Raw genomic sequence first — 17,900 nt, 5'->3', positions numbered from 1 at the left:
AAGGGTATTTTTGTCATATTTTTTCAGCATTTTCTGCTCTTGAAATGCTTTAACCTTTTGTTCCTACTGAGGAAAAATGTGTTTTGTTTTTTTGGTGGGAGCGGGGATGGGATGGGAGTTACTGGAAAAATAAATTCCATCTTCAAGGCAGGCCTATCAAGTAACTTTAGAAGAATAACCTGCCCACCCATTGTGAGTGTTTCCAAATTTTATTTGGCATGCCCTGCTGTGCAAGTTCTTGCACTTTTATTTCTGAAAATCTATTATATAGCTTACAATCTCAGATTCAGGATAGATTTCTTATACATGACAATCATTTGATCAGATATAACCTGTTTAACAGGTCTTTGTACTATCTGACCAATGATTATAACTGCTTATTTGTTATTACCAGAATAGTCTCTTTGATGTTTTTGAATTGGAAGCATATGAATGTCAACACTAGGTAGAACCAAAATTATGAAACATCTTATGACACGAGCTACCACTGTACTGCATGTGTGCAGGCAGGAATAATTTTGGTCATTTCTGTGTGGAAGCATAGGAGGTACCACCTTTCAAGCAAGACTAACGAAAACACTGATGTTTTTTATCATAGAGAACAGTCCTAGAGAATTATAAAGATTATGCACATATGTCTGAACTTCAACAGAAAGATAGTTGTCATAATTGACACTGAACATCTTTTTAAAGATATATTCTAGTACCAGCAGATGTACTTGATAAAAATCACTGGGTAATATTTTAAAGCTTGAGCTCTTTAAGCATCATCTGGCCTTAAATCAACCAGTTTTCTTTATCATGAGGAACAAGGAATAATTTCTTTTTCCCAGGAAAATTACATAATTTCTTCCTAGCCTGTAAATCCCTAGTCCTTGAGGGAGACATTATTTTCTGTGGATGACTCCCCTAAATAAACTACAGTGAGTTCTAAATGCTGAGTGCAGTTAATGCGTTTGAACAAAACAACCAGAGTAAAATGGTTAGCTACCAAAGGTGGTAGAACATCTTTGGAATGGTGGAAATATCTTTTTCTTTTCTTCTAATGATAAAGTTACCTGGGCCCCTGGCAGGCAACAATCCCCCTGTGCCAGTAAGCCTGGTAGGAGATGAACACTGCCACCCCCTCACGACCCCAAAGGCAGTCTACAGCCACTGGCCCCTGCCTCTCTGGAGCTAGTGCTCACCGCTGGTCCAGCTGCCTGTGTGCTCCCTGTTAGCAGTTTGTTCCCTTTCGTTGCTTTTGAACCACTGCATCAATGCTGCAAATTCAGGTCTGAGGGCAAAAAAGGAGCCTCTCTCCTGCTGCCCAGAGTCACAAACTGCCAGCCTCCTCCACCCAGGGATTTTCCATCCACCCACCCACCCACCACTCATCTGCAAGTAGCCTCTCGTTCTCCTTCCTTTGTTACATCCTGCAGCTGATGCTCATGCTGCTCCAGGAGCTCTGTGAAGACCCTGTCCTTCACCTGCTTGTCAGCCTTGAAGCTACACAGTCACGCGCTTCGTCCCACTGCTCCCTTACACAATGTCCAAGTACCTCTGCCAAAGTACACCTCCCACTGTAAGACCACCCCAGGAAGAAGCACCAAGTGCTCACCGCAGCCCAGACCTGCATAAGGGCATCCTTCATTGCTCCAGGACTTTTAATACACTCCAGATAATTTATCTGTCACATATTGAGGACCAAACCTTACAATATGGTGCAATCCCATCCTACCTGGAGACATTGCAGCGTGTTCTTCACAACCTAGCTGGCTCTTTAATTGCCAAAATATCTACTAGCTGAAGTCCTACTGACCTAAATAGGTTCTTTTCTAACCAGCAATCAGATAAAGGCAGAAGTCGCAGGCCCTTATTAATTAGCAGTCTCTCTTCTAGGTGGTAACTGACTGAAGCTGTTAGCTCCCAAAGGCCATAGAATCTTTCAGAAACAACTAAAAGCTTAAATTTGGACTGAAGAAGAATTAAAAGCAGAGCAAACTGAATTAATAAATACAAAAAAATCTGCAGATAATGGTTAGGGGGGAAAATGTTATGAAAAAAACTTAAAGGAAAGCAAGCAAGCAAGTGGAAATTCATAGAAACCCCAAAGTTTCTGGAACACTGAAAATCTAGAGCAGAAATCTAGTTAGACGTCCTGGTATAAGGTACCGTATGATGAGTTAATTAAAGACTACCATAATGCATAAGCACTAGAACTGTCAGATAAACTTAAGGAGACATGTTTTCAATCTTTGAGTGCTTTTCCTTTTGCGAGCTTGAAGTTCATTTCATGCCCCACACTTTTTAATATAGTATGAAAAGCAAGAATAACTCTAAAAGTTGTTTGAGAAGATAAATGATTGAAATGAGTATGATCAATCAAATTGCGAGTAATGTATATTTCACAGTTAACCACAGCAAAAGCCTTTTTTTGCTTTTTTTCGTCCTCTTTTTAGATGATAAATATAAATGAAAAGATAAATTAAATTTTATTTATGCATGCACATCACTTTGAGGAAGAAAAGACTATCCACTACAAAATTCACTTATGAAATGCCTGTTTTTTTCTCCTTGAATCTAGTTCCAAAATGTAGTTCTCTGTATATTCATGAATGTTTCTGATCTCTTTTTATGTTCAGGGAATGAAATAGGCTTCAAATTTGTACATCACAAGTATGGAATGTATTCCCTGATATTTAGTTGTGGGGAATCCTTCCAGCATTACAGATTAACTTATACAGCAGCTGGGAGCAAGATGTCTGTACGTTTTCTTTGCTGTGCTGTTTACCTGTTCTGAAACACTTACTGGTTTAATATCTGAGCCAAAGCCCAATCGGAATAGTAAGATTTGTATGTGCAGCTTTTTGGGGGATGCTTAAGGGTTGGTGGGGGTTTTGTGGCAATTTTTCAAGATGCTGGGAGACAAAATAGTGGAAAATTAGAAAAAGATTTGCAAGAGTCCAGGTGCAACTATCAAGGTCAGTTCTGTCTAGTTAAGAGTAGGTTTGCAATGAATCAACTCCATAATTTTGACGTGAATCACCTCTCTAGCTTTTAAGAGACTGATGAGCTACCTGGGGAATGCATGTTCATTCTTAAAAGATTACAAAATCTAGCACAATCTGAATAGTCAATCTGAATAAAGCAATACAATTTATAAAATACATTCTTTTCATTTTTCAGTTTAAAAAAAAAATTACATTGACCTCTCAACTCTCTGTAGTTACTTGTAAATTGATGAAGATTTTAGACTACGGTTCTCAGTCAGTAAATCTGCTATTTACGTGTTTGAGCCACTTCTGTAGCATCGTTAGTCCTTTCTTTTCGGCCACAGAGAGGTATATCTTTGGATTTGGAGTGCAGAGAGACGAAGAGATGGGATGGGAAGTGGGGGAACCGAGAACAAACACAGACTTCCCTCTGCCAGCTCTTCAGAACTCAGAGAAGAAAGTTCATATTGACTTCAGACTGTCTTTGAGAAGTGCCTGAATACAGGTGTAGCTTTGGTGCCCAGGTGTTGTCACAAAGCTAAAGGAATTTGAGACATGTTGATCTATGTCTCCAGTTTAGCTCTCAACATTTTTTTGCCTTTTTATTTCTTCAGCTTTTTTACCTTTCAACCTGAGCAGACCCTGGCTTTTACTCTAATGTAGTAATCAAAGAAAATTGTCAATGAAAAGGCTTCTTAGAGGATTCTTTCCCTTTTTTTCTGTGTTTTGTTTTTTTTTTTCCTCTGCTGGACACTGGATGTAATGATCACATACAGATCTGTATTTGCTTCAGTGTTACAGTACTGTAGCTGACATTAGGATCTGCAATGACACATTTAGTGTGTAATTCTGAACTACCACATATGCAATTAGTGTGTAAAATGTTGGTATCTGTCACATCCAGTCATTCTGCTCCAGTGAAGCACATTCCTACATAAACGTCCTCCACAGACATCTTGTCTTACTGACACTAGCTTATTAAAAATGTCTTGGACCTCATGCTAACTGGCATTTCAGAAGCTGAGAGTTTTCTTTTTAAAATTTAAAATAACATATTTTTCACAGAGCAAGAATTACATTTTCAAAAAAGTTCACATATTGAGTACTCTATGATCATAGATATATTGTAGAGACAATAGATATAATATATGAAGAGTTCTGATGGATCAGGCTAATTAAATTCAGAGAAATTATATTTCATCTCAGATATGTCACTAAGTCTTCACTTGATTTTTTAACTCACAAACACACAAAAAATATCTTAAATGTCGCTAAAAATAAGATACCCTTATTGCCTTGAGCATCACAGCATCACTTGTAAAATGAAATCTCATCTTTTATGCCAGGCTAAGACATGCTTGTACTTCAGTAGGAGAAGATCATTGTAGCGACTGAGCTGATGCATTTTTTCCCATACATTGTTATTCTTTCTTTGCATTTGAGAGATACAATGCCCAGGCATGTTTTTATTTATACTAGTCTGGGGAATTGCCATTACTCCAGTTGATATTGAAGACATATCTGCCAATTCATAGTTACTAAAAATCACAAATTATATTTTAGAGAAGTAATTGTTGCAATCATATTTGGCTTTCCCAATTCACTTTAAAAAAAAAAAAAAAAAAACAGAAAAGATCCACACATTGTTTTCCTTTCAGATAGGAGAAATTAAAGAGGAGTGAAATCCAGTGTCCTGATTAAAATCCAGTTTGTGTAATTGCAGTAATCACAGCAGTGCTAAGTAAGCAAACGGCAGTTGCGGTTAGATATATCATTATTCACATTCACTTCTTCCGCTGTCATTCTCTGGATTGGTAAACAGCTGTGAAGTTTCACCTCAGAGAGAGCTGCACAGCAGTGATAGGAAAAAGTAGAGGTAATAGGTGATTATGCATTGCATAAAACTGCATATAGCTTTTAGTGCAATTCTTTAGATGCCAGTTTAAATACCTGGATGATAATATAATCTTTCACTGTCAAAATTTCTGTGAGACCTGTATTGGTCTTGGTCCTCAGAGTTTTGTCAGACTCATCAAAGATGACTCCAAAAGGACTGTTCAGCAAAAAAGCCTTTTTTTATACTGTTGTGAATTTCTGCTGTTCTGAGGCAGTGGAAGGCGTCTGCACATATTTTGCATATGTGTTAGGAGACTATAGTCTCCTGCCAGAATTAAAACAAATCTCTGTGTTGAACTGTCACATGCTATATTCACAAAGTCATTCAAAAGGCCATTGTAGGATGGGCTCAGTCGCAAGGTTATGGCTTTGTACTCATTTAATCCATAATGTGAGCAGGTATGGGATGGATTTTAGCCGTTAGTTCATTACAGCACAGGAACAATTTCGGTGCAATTTTCAGCTTTGTTTTCCTTTCTTTCTAGTCAAAATGTGTTTATCTAAGCCTCTATTCTGCAAATTTAATGAAGAACGCACTCTTAACAAGTAAAGACTGGGATTTTGATAGGTATTCAATCCAGGCCAAGAAAGGGTTTTAGGATTTTTTGGTTTTGTTGTGTAATGAAATGTCAATGGTATATTTTGATAAATGTAGTCATACAAAGTCTGCTTTTAATTTCACAAGCTCCTAACTCCAGCTTCACCAGGCTTATCTTCGTGCCATTGCTGGATCTTTAATTCTTCTTTTGTTAGTCTCTTAAGAGTCTGTATAACTTTTAACAGGAATCTGGCTGAGCCAAAAAGGAAATCATCTCAATAATGCTGCATGCCAGTGCTTTGTGTACATCTCATTATCGCAATATGCTAAGTCAGTCAGAGGCTAAGCATGATATCGAGCACAAGAGGAAGTCCGTATGAAAGTAAAACTGCTCTTCGTAGTAGAAGACTGGTAGTTCAAAATCACCGAGATGTCTCAGGGTTGATCAAAAAAGTAACAGCACTAGACACTTGGTTACTTACAGGACTGCTCTTTATCTCAGTGTCATATCAATCTATTGTAAATATTTTGTCAAGGGTTCTGCATAATGCTGGCGAGAAAGTTGGATTACTTTCATCACTGATAAAGCAAACAATGCAAAGACTTACTGTCAGAAGGAGTAAATGTGCCTGTGCTTTCTTCATGCTCATTTTTTTAAACCACTAACAATGTCATTCATTCTGAATGCCAAGATTACAAAGAGTAAAAGGACTGTTTATTCAAAAGACCTTCTGAAAACGGCATAGGAAATAGGAAGCCTTGCATTTATACTGGTAATCCCTCACCTCCTAACAACACTCATCTGCTAGGGAGTAACATCTGGCTCAGTATGGTGAGTTTTCATCTTCTGTTGGGAAGGCTGGTGTAAGGAACGGAGGAGCACACTAACTATTGTAAGTGAGAGGCAGCAGCAGTGTTTATCCTGGGAGCTGGGGCTCATGGATCAGTTAAATGGCTGCCTGCAGCCCTGAAGTGTTGATTCTGGCCCATTAACCATCCTATTAATCTTCAAAAAGCTTTAAAGCATGAGTGTTTTGGAGAGTGCATATAGGTGAGAATTTGCAGGTGTCATTCACAAACTACAGCCATCTTCCACTCTCTTTTCAACAAACAGCTTTCCCAGTCTATTAAGGCACAGAAGGAAATTCTTTCCACCACCTTTCACCCTGTCTGAAGTTTCTGGGACCATCAGAATTTTTAGCATTTTGCAATATGGCAGTGCAAACATAAAGGAACAGAAAGTCGGTTTACGAGAATCAGAAGGATATTTGTTTTGGAAAATTTATACACTTTATTCAACCCACATCCTTTAACTTTCACTTTTTGAGTGTCACCACAATGCATACTGCTGCATGAGTCATCTCAATCCTGTATCAACCAACATTTCTGTTCTCTGTAATATTCTGTTTTATTCTTTTGGGAAAGAACAGCATACAAGAAGAGGGCAATTTTAGGCAATTCGAAGGTTATACCATGCTTGACACCTGACTTCACTTTAGTAACACCTGCCTGAAGAATAATTAGCAGGCCACTTTTAAAGAAAGAACTTCCATACACCACAGATGGCATTTTTCATACCAGACAGGCAACGATGTATGTTGGAAGTGAGCCAAACTGTCTGCAAAAACTGTGAGAAATTCAAGACAGACATCTGAGTGGAAGGAAAGTTTTACCTTCCTCAACACCCCTACCCCCCTGCAACCATTCGGGAACATCTGTTCAATCCTACCTCTCTGTATAATGCACTTTATTTTTCTTATCTACTAATACCACAAATTACACAAGAAGGAAAGCAGCATAGTAAGTGTCTTTTATATTGGTTATGAAACCTATGATTTAATAATGTAACATGATGATTTGTCAGCCATAGAAATCCCGTATTATAGGACTCTTGTTAGAACCAAGAACAAAATTTTCTTAACTGGGTAGCAATATGGGGTCCTCAACTCACATTTCCATAAAGTGGTCCTAATTTTCACTTTGTTGAAACTTTGTTGAAATCAAGATACTGTGTGTCATAATGGAGGCACAAAGTCAACAGTCACTTTGGAAATTATTGGCTAATGTCTTAATCCTGGACCGTTCACTGATTTGTATGAACTTTTGTGTGTATGTTGGGCTAAATCCAAATCCCTGTGAAATCAATCGTAATCTTTCCGTTGCCATCCATAGGCTTTAGATGAGGTCCTTTGCTTCCTTAGAAGAATCTTTCCTTCTTTCTTGCAAAAATTTTCTAAATAAAAGGATTCCTGAGAGCTCCTCATAATATTGTCATCAGAATCAAATGTCTTATGCAAATATACTAAATTTAGAAAAGTAACAGCTCTATGTTGTACTTACTATCGCTTATGAACTAAAAAATTGTGCATTTAATTTCCATAGTTCCAATGAATAGGTATATACAGGAGAATTATAGAAATATATATACAAAATTATTTACAATGTGTTGTAATTCCAAACCAGGGCTTTTTTTTGTCCCCTGCTAGTTTTTACTCTCTTAAATGCATTTCTGTGGTGATTGCATAAAATTTTTCTAAGGGCACTTTTCAAGATAAATTTTTAGTTTGGGAAAATGCCCGTTTCAGTATTTTCTCAGCTGTGCATGTGACTTTCTTGGCAAATAATGTGGTAAGCATTCAGAATAAGCATATTTCTAAAAACCCTGCAGTCCATAGGCAAACCTAAGTAACATGTACACTGTCTATATATTCATAGTGACACTAAGGCTGAGAGTCTGTCCCTAAATAATAAACCACTTTTATTGATATTTGCCATGTTCATTGATTCATATGGTTTTGGAGCACACTTTTATCACAGAATCACAGAATCACAGAATAGTAGGGGTTGGAAGGGACCTCTGTGGGTCATCTAGTCCAACCCCCCTGCCGAAGCAGGGTCACCTACAGTAGGCTGCACAGGATCTTGTCCAGGCGGGTCTTGAATATCTCCAGAGAAGGAGACTCCACAACCTCCCTGGGCAGCCTGTTCCAGTGCTCCGTCACCCTCAGAGGGAAGAAGTTCTTCCTCATGTTCAGACGGAACTTCCTGTGCTTCAGTTTGTGCCCACTGCCCCTTGTCCTGTCACTGGGCACCACTGAAAAGAGCTTGGCCCCATCCTCCTGACACCCACCCTTCAGATATTTGTAGGCATTTATAAGGTCCCCTCGCAGCCTTCTCTTCTTCAGGCTGAACAAGCCCAGTTCCCTCAACCTCTCCTCGTAGTGGAGTGGTTTTATAATACAAAACCTGTGGTATTATCATGTGGTTATAAGACCAGAAGGTTCCTACAGAAATTAATTATTGTGCTGATTACTTAAAGGACGCGTGAATCTGAAACTAGTTGGTCACTAATGTAAAATAAGAATTTACAAAGTTTCTCTTAATGGATGTCAAATTTTCAAAATTTACAAATAAAATCCAAACATTAGCAGAAAATTACTTATGGCCAAATTTTGTCTCTCTCTTGAGAGAGAAGTGTATCTGTTGACTGGTAATGTTATTATGTTAGGCATCAGAACTGAATATTTAAATTCAAGTATAAAACCTTAATAGATATAAACATATTAGGTAAAAATTTCTAAAATAGTCACATTGTTACACAAAAATATGAAATCATTTATGGAAAGAACAGGGATGTGGCAACATGCTTTATTCCAGTCAAATAGTTCTCTGAATAGAACTAATGCCATTTTAATTATTATTCAATGTCCTGGATCACATTCTTATACCTTATTTGAACTGTGTCTTTCACTTCTGCTTTGAAGAACCACTTATTGACTCTGGTATTTTGAATCCTGTTAAAGGAAGGAGTCAGGCTTGCGAGGGTTGGAAGAGGTTTCATGGAAAGCATTCAAGGGCCAAATAAGATAGAACAGAACAGAGTCCTCACAGCCCATTTAGTAGGGCACTGAGCCTAATCCCACAAGGCTTACTGGGCCTATGATACACGGTGACCAGTACAAATTATTTGAGTCTCTTGTCGTTTATCCATTAAAAACCTGCCTTTCTTTAAAAAAATCTTTGGAGTCTGTCTACAGAAATAAACTGCAAAAAAGGGAACTATGATTATTTCCTGCTACAACTACTATTTAACAGGCTCTTCATTTACAGCACTTTCTGGGATATTTGCTGTTTGTTGACACTAACCAAGTCTGCTGCCCAGGTGATTGTTTTCAACTGAATGAAAGAAAAGTTTCATCAAATTTCCACAGGCAGAAGTCATGACAGTTCAGATGCCAGACAAAGGACAATGGATAACAGATCTGCATGCACGACTTGGACAGAAGTAATAAATGGCTGAGAAACTTCTAATTCATTTGCAGTTTATACAGATGACTGTGATAACCTCTTATTATGCCATATGGAGGCCCTGACTAACAGCCAGGGGCTTTAAATTACGTTGAAATTGATTCCTGCGCTTCAGCTTTCAGCTGTAAATGACGTCAAAAGACTATGGGCTTAAAGTGAAAATGAACAGAAGTATATAAAAGAAAATGAGCTCTAGTAAGTCTTTATTAATTTGAGGTAATAATGTGCATCATCACTGAAGCCCTGTGCCAGTTATTGCCAGCTATTGGCTACATTGCCCTTTTTAATTGAATATAGACATCAGATTGAGTACAGATTTCTCGCTTTCAATCCACACACATTACATAACGATATTAAATTGCAGTACATAATTGGTTAAACATTACTGTTTAAAATTTCTTGAATCTTGCAGCCGATCTTAAATACTGCATGTACTCTATTAAATACAAGCTCACCCAAGAGACATAAACTGACTGAAGCCAGGAAATTTTAAACGAAGTCTCAAGCTGACATTTTGTCCCTAACTCATATAACTGTGTTTCCTCATAGCTACTAAGAGTGCATGTCCTAATGGTGTTTCTATCTTTATTTGTACAAATAATATTATTGAAGCAGTCAGAGCCTTCATTTAAGAAAGCAGGATACATGAACTACCTTGAAACTTGGCCTGTGGTGGAAAGACATAGGTGTAAAATCTCTCTTTCTTGTGCTCCTTTTTGTCTATTTTTGGATCCATTGAAAAGAAAAGAAAGTCAAGAAGAGATAAGAATTTAATTAAATTCCCCAACTACTTCCAATTTGTGATTTACTAAATTCAGCCAGCTTGCAATGGTGTTGTTTTAACCACACTTCTTGAACTGCTATTGTCAAAATAAATTTGAAAACGATGAAGCCATGGTAAACAAAAACGCAAAATAAAAGCTCAAGAGTCATAAGGGAAGATAAATAAACCCTGAAAATAATATATAGTCTTGTACCCCAGAGGCAGCAGTAAAAAGAATTCTTATCATCCATCATGTTGAAAATTAAACTGTTAAACATGACTTTCTTTTTACAACCAATTATATTTTCTGTGTATGTTTCCTAAGAGTAGACGTTTCTATGTCTAGCTCAGTGATACGCTAACAACAGAACATTAAAGAGAGGTAGACTCTGAACAGATATGATATCAAAATTACTGTAACTCAGAAAATACATCATTAGTCCTCAGAAGCAGGATTCATTGACAATAAGTAGTGAAAAGTGATTAGCCGCTATTGAATAACAGGAACTAATAAATAAATCAAACTAGGTTTCATCACATTTCACTCTGCCACCAAATGCCTGCACAACTTCGGGCAAATCACAAGCTTAGGGCTTGATTTTGTCCATCTGTTAGATGCTATAGTCTTAGCTACACCATACAACTAGATTGGTAGAAGAACCCTCTGCTAGTCTGTAGACAGACAGAAGCCAATTAAGATAAAAAAAACCTTCAAGTTATAGTTCAAAAGCCTTTATCCATAGCTTATTTCAGTGGTATAATTACACTAAAACTTTGATACAAAGTCATAATATGTTCCAGCAGGTGATTGATCCCAGGGGCTTCCATAAGACGGTTTTTGAGTGGTTGGGGTATTCAGAAAAAGACAAGACATCGTCTGCATTGATGAGTCCTGAGCAGACCCGCTAACGCACAAAGTGGAGTTAAAGCACAGGACATTGATTGCTGCTATGTGTGGCTTGAGTATGAGCTAGCCGAAATCTGGAAGGCGCATGTCTGTGTTTCTGTGGGGCTGTGCTTGTAAGAAAATTCCTTCAAGACCATGGTAGGAAGCTCACTGTGCTTAGACTTCATAGCTTCGACTTCTGGCAGTGTGGGATCTCTGCACCATATTACACCTACCAATGGTGTACCCACAAAACTGTTGCTTAAAGCCACCGCAAGTCTTTAAGTAATCTGAGAGGTTACTACGTGTAGTTAGCACCTTACAGCCAAATTCTAATTCTGAGCTGCTTTTAAAGCATGGGAGACAACCAATTTTGTTAGTCATCTTTTTTTTCTGTAGTATGAAGTTACATAATTTGGTCCTTTGTTTGAAGGTTCATTCATTAGGTTACATAATTTGGTCCTTTGTTGGAAGGTTCATTCAATTATCTAAACAAAAATTCTCCTAGCACTGTAAATTCATTTGTACATGTCTCTTTTCAACCTATGGTTGAAGTCTCAACAGATTCAGGTAAAACTAGGAAAATGGAAAAAGACTATCCTTCTCAATAGGAAAAAAATTATTCCTGGTAATGAGATTATTATGGCTCACATTGTCATCATCACATATATTGGCTGCTCACCCACTGCAAGTATCCTAGGCAAATCAGGATGCCACTAACAGAACAATACACCTCTCAAAATGCCTTGGGCTAGGAGCACATTGCCGGTGCATTTCAGGTACTGCGAATAAAGCACTTCCATTTGTTCTGTAAAACGTCAGCTCAACTTGGCTGCTCTCTTTTCAAGTTCAGTCTTAAACTTTGTGTGAAAGACAGCAACAATTCTGCAAATCTGAGAAGGCATTTTTGGCAAACAAAGTATTTGACAGATAAGAAAGTTAAGAATCCAGCAAAACAGGTCATATTATATTTGACTCTGTTGTTAAAAGGTGTTATTTGAAAATTCAAGATGCTTTCTTTCAACCTTTCATTCTAATTTTTCATTTTGAATTTTAGCTATATTTCATCTAAGAGGAAGAAAAAAAAAGCCAAAAATAAAAATCTTTAGTCTGAATCACTGGGGTTTTTTTCCCTGTTTTGATAATGACCATCACCCAAAAAAACTTTCCCATCCAACCATGAAATCAAAAATATGAAGTATTCATAAGTAGTTGACTTATTACTTTATCCTACTCCCATTCTCAGCAATTTTGTATGACAAAGGCATTTGAAAAAGAACTAAGAAACAAGCACAAACCCCCTTGACTTCTGGAATCAATAAAATGCTCTGAAGTCTTGAAAATAAATGAATTACCCATTGCTTGGCTATTTTAAAATAAAATCAAAGACTCACAGAATCACAGAATGTTCGGGGTTGGAAGGGACCTCTGTGGGTCATCTAGTCCAACCCCCTACCAAAGCAGAATCACCTAGAGCAGGCTGCACAGGACCTCGTCCAGGCGGAGTCTGAACATCTCCAGAGAAGGAGACTCCACAACCTCCCTGGGCAGCCTGTTCCAGTGCTCCGTCACCCTCAAAGCGAAGAAGTTCTTCCTCATGTTCAGATGGAACTTTCTATGCTTCAGTTTGTGCCCATTGCCCCTTGTCCTGTCGCTGGGCACCACTGAAAAGAGTCTAGCCCCATCCTCCTGACATTCACCCTTAAGATATTCATAGGCATTTTTAAGGTCCCCTCTCAGCCTTCTCTTCTTCATGCTAAATGAGCCCAGCTCCCTCAGTCTTTCCTCATAGGAGAGATGCTCCAGTTCCCTCACCATCCTCGTAGCCCTCAGCTGGACTCTCTCCAGTAGCTCCTCATCTTTCTTGAACTGGGGAGCCCAGAACTGGACACAGTACTCCAGATGGGGCCTCACTAGGGCAGAGTAGAGGGGGAGAATAAAGTCCCTAGATCTGCTGGCCACACTCCTCTTAATGCACCCCAGGATCTCATTGGCCTTCTTGGCAGCTAGGGCACACTGCTGGCTCATGGTCAACCTGTCATCCGCCAGGACACCCAGGTCCCTCTCCACAGAGCTGCTCTCCAGCAGGTCTGTCCCAAGCCTGTACTGCTGCATGGTATTATTGCTCCCCAGGTGCAGGACCCTGCATTTGCCCTTGTTGAACCTCATCAGGTTCCTCTCTGCCCAGCTTTCCAGCCTGTCCAGGTCTCGCTGAATGGCAGCACAGCCTTCCGGTGTATCAGCCACTCCTCCCGGTTTGGTGTCATCAGCAAACTTGCTGAGGGTACATGCTAACTCTTCATCCAGGTCATTGATGAAGAAGTTGAACAAGACTGGGCCAAGTACTGATCCCTGGGGAAGACCACTAGCTACAGGCCTCCAGCTAGACTCAGTGCCGCTGACGACAACCCTCTGAGTTCTGCCATTCAGCCAGTTCTCAATCCACCTCACTGACCACTCATCCAGCCCACACTTCCTGAGCTTCACTATGAGGATGTTATGGGAGACAGTGTTGAAAGCCTTGCTGAAGGTAGACAACATCCACTGCTCTCCCCTCATCTACCCAGCCAGTCATGTCATCGTAGAAAGCTATCAGATTGGTCAAGCATGATATCCCCTTGGTGAATCCATGCTGACTACTCCTGATAACCTTTTTTTCCTCCACTTACTTAATGATGACTTCCAGAATGAGTTGCTCCATCACCTTTCCAGGGATGGAGGTAAGGCTGACCGGCCTGTAGTTCCCTGGGTCCTCCTTCTTGCCCTTTTTGAAGACTGGAGTGACACTGGCTTTTCTCTCTAAAATGATCATGACAACAATTAATGTGCAAGAAAGATCAAAGCTACAGTGGAAAGGATTTGGAAAACAGACACAGAGTTCTTGACTGCATTTAACTTTTATGATGCCCACAGAGCAGAGCTCCAGGGAATGCTCAGAAGCATTTACTAGGATATACACATTTCTTGCTTACTTGCTCTTTCACTCAGCCCCTTCTATCACACTACCCAGTCCAATTCATCTCCGAAGTTTTGGGGGATATTTTCTTTTTTTCTCCTGAACAGTTTATTGAACAACGGCATAATATAAGCATGCATCCCTTCCTGATATTTATTCCCTTTCATCCATTTCAACAAGGTCCAACAAAATAACCTTTTATATTTGCTCTGAATCTGGAAAAATGATTGAACAGGCTCTTGTTGTTTTTGGCTGAAGGCATCATTAGCTGCTAGATGACTTTTTCCTGCTAAAGGAAAGAGTTTCCCAAATGGATCAAGGTAGAAGGTTTATCCAAGATTAAAAGCCTAAATTTGAAAACAATGCTTTGTGTTGTCCACAGACAGAGTTCCAAAAGACCTGAAAAAGGCAAAGCTGCTTAGGACTTCTACAAAAAACACTTCAAGTTCCCTATGAAATCACTGTAGAGAGACCAGAATTATTTAAAAAGGATTATTTATTAAACATATTTCTTTACAAAGTACAATCAATAGTTTGCATTAAATTTTGGGTTTTGGTATTTGCCTGTATGTACAAAAAAGCTTATAACAGAAAATGTGTCTTGATTTTACACATGGGACACAATACTGAGTTACCTTCATACTTTGATTTATACCAACATAAGCAGTTGAAAATAACTTTCAGCTTATCTGCTGGGTTTTTTTAAATGAAGATGAAGCAACAACATTTCTGCAGAGTGTCAGTACTTATCAATGTATTCAATTATGACAAAGTAGAAACGAATAATCCTTTGGGAAGTTTCCACTGAGAATGAGTGGAACATCACATTTTTTGGCAGGTTACTGGATTATCCTTATGATCCTAAAAATCATTGTTTGCAGTTATAAGATAAGAAGAATTGAGGAGCTAGGTAAGTTTAATAATACCCTATTAGCAGCAGTTGATAGTAAATGCAACATAAGGTTTGTTTTGTCTGTCATACAAGGACGTGTCCTAGCAGACACTATTGTATTGTTCTCTACTTGAACAAAAGTATCTGCATGTATTGTATGTCTTTGAAAAACAAAACAAAAATAAAGAGTCAAAAAGCCATTTATTGTCATGAGTGACTATTGCCATCAGCTAATATGAATGCATTGCTAAAATTAGTGAAGACAGGAAAATGCTGTAAGGTAAATATATACAGAGTTAAAATACATTTCTTATCCACTAGATAGTGATTTTGTGGCACTGTGGTTTTCAGAATATAACGTCTGTTGAGAGCAATGTAATTTTCAGTGCAAGCTAAAGCAAAAATACCTGCCCGCTGTCATAAACATGACAAACAAGTCTGGAATGTTCAAAGTAAGTTCATCTTCCACTTCTCCACTCTTGAGGCACCTTTAAGACATGGCACTTACTGTAAACCATCTAAAAAATCAAGAAAAGCAGACACAATAAGCCTGAATTTTCCATAACAACTTTAAAAATCACTGCCAGAGTCACTTGCATACGTAAACGATGCCTGTGTAAGGCTTGCCAGCAAAGCATCTTTCCTGAGAACGGAGCTGGGACACTCTCTGTGTATCATAAGTGTGCGTGCTCAGAGCTGTGATCGCTGTCGTGGCTGTCGTCGTTCGCTAGTGAGTCCCCCGTGTGCTGGAGACCAGCTGCGCTGATGCCAGAGAGCTCGGAGGGGAGCAGCGTGCCCTTTTTCACATTCACCAGTTCCTTCTCCCGGGCTGCTGCCCCTTGCTGGCCCCCTTTTACCCGCTTCCACTTCATTCGTCTGTTCTGGAACCAAACTTTTACCTTCGCAGAAGAAAGACAAAGCAAGAAAATAAAGATGGGGGTCACTGAAGGTAATAATGATCTTTCTAGCTGTAGCACAGCACTTGGGGTTTTTTGCCTTTTTTTTTTTTTGGATGTGCCTTTCTGTCGGTATGATAAAAAGCTTAGCAAGCCTTCCCTGAAAAGCAGGCAATCCAGTTTTGCATAGGACGTGAACCCTGGGGATGTGAGGATAACGACCGCACAGGAGGTAAAGGGGTCACTGCAAGAAAGCAGCCAGGCTATCTGCAGCTGATAGCTCCGCAGGAAGATCTGAGAGCCCTTTAGAAAACATTAAAAAGCTCACATACTCTTGAAAAATGTCTTAATGCCATTTCACAGGCAGAGAAAACAAGAGGCAAAATGGTTCCCATCAAGGGAAGAAGAAGAACCTACATCTCCTTCACCAGAGAGCCTCGTCTGGTGGCAGGGACCCACACTGCTGCCCCTCGTGCTTACAGTGCTTTGAATCACCCTGCAAAGGAGGGCGGTTACTCCGGAAAGCAACTTGCACTTAAAAGTTTGCATTGCTTTCTGCCTGTTTGTTTCTGTAAACTGGTAGTGAGTTTCAAGTGGAGCACTTTAAAAGCTCTCAAGTGGAGCACTTTAAAAGCTCTTTTTTTTTTTTTTTTTTACTTGCTGAAGTATCTGAAGGAGCATTTCTTACCATCAAAACTTACAACTTCCCTGTCTATTTCACAGATGTATCAAAATGATTCTAGTTGACTGATCTTTGATTCTACTACATTTAAACACATAGCCTGGTCAAATTTTTCAGACAAATAAAAATACCCTGAAAGCCAGAGAGCAAGGCATTTATAAATTTGAGTCAAAATCAGCAAATAATTTCAGATGAGAATGGAAAAGAAATTCATAGCATGAAAGATTAAAAATGTATCTATATTTAAGTCACATTAAGCCCCAAGATTTTACTCCAGCTGAAACTCATTTCCCCTCCTCCCTTTCTCTGTATAGAAATATATGGGGGGGGATGTAATCCTAAATTATTTGCACAGTTTTAAAGTACCAGCACTGCAAACCACAAGGACTTTTTTTTTTCAATAGCCAAAAGAAAAGAAAAAAAAAGATGTGCATAGCATCTGTCAAATACAGTAGACCAGATTAAAGGCTGATTTCAAATCAACTTAAAATATTGTCACTGAAAAGAGTATGAATAGAAGATTGTTGGGTTTGATCCATTTAGAGTTAATGTTGCCAAAAAATCTCGTGCGTGTGTGTCTGTGCAGCTCTGCACATGAAGGTTCCACAGAAAAATAAACAATGTCTGCAACTTTTCACTTGGAAAGAAAGCAAGAAAGCTTGCAATGTCGGTGTATCCTCTGCTGCGTTTAGCAGAATGTGTTTCAGAGTTTTAAAAGAAACAGCAAGGAACAGGCACAGCAGGACATATTGTACAACACGAGTAACAGAGCCACAAAAATGCTGTTTTGCTGAATCTGTCTTATACATCCATGAAACACTGCAGTGTTTACTATCACTTTGAATTTTACATTTAAATTTTACTGCAACTGAACTGATAGTTAACATCACTATCTGTATGTACGTACGTGGGATGGAAGAGAGATATATATATGTATTTTTTTTATGCTCTATATTCCTCTTAAAGCCAGTATGAGCTGTTAAAGCCAATCATTTGGGAACAGAGCAAAATGATTCCAGGTTAGTTAAGAGCCACAAAGCATAGCACATCCTTTCCCTTAGTCAACTCATCAGAGCCAAAGAATCTGGCTTGAAACATGAAATGAGTG

The 17,900-nt window shown here is 38.9% G+C and overlaps 1 protein-coding gene across 1 annotated transcript in view; it reads right to left on the bottom strand.

Moving 5' to 3' along the window:
* Positions 1 to 14,859: 14,859 nt before the first annotated feature.
* Positions 14,860 to 17,900, bottom strand: part of MEOX2 (mesenchyme homeobox 2) — a 54,599-nt gene continuing 51,558 nt past the window's right edge. The window contains exon 3 of the mRNA XM_075417465.1: positions 14,860 to 16,113. Within this exon, the coding sequence (XP_075273580.1) occupies positions 15,889 to 16,113 (225 nt within the window). The 3' untranslated portion in view covers positions 14,860 to 15,888. The remainder of the gene's footprint in view (positions 16,114 to 17,900) is intronic.

This window comes from Opisthocomus hoazin, chromosome 4, assembly GCF_030867145.1.
Source record: "Opisthocomus hoazin isolate bOpiHoa1 chromosome 4, bOpiHoa1.hap1, whole genome shotgun sequence".
In the NCBI taxonomy this organism is placed as follows: Eukaryota; Metazoa; Chordata; class Aves; order Opisthocomiformes; family Opisthocomidae; genus Opisthocomus; species Opisthocomus hoazin.
This window is presented reverse-complemented; position numbering and strand designations above follow the sequence as displayed.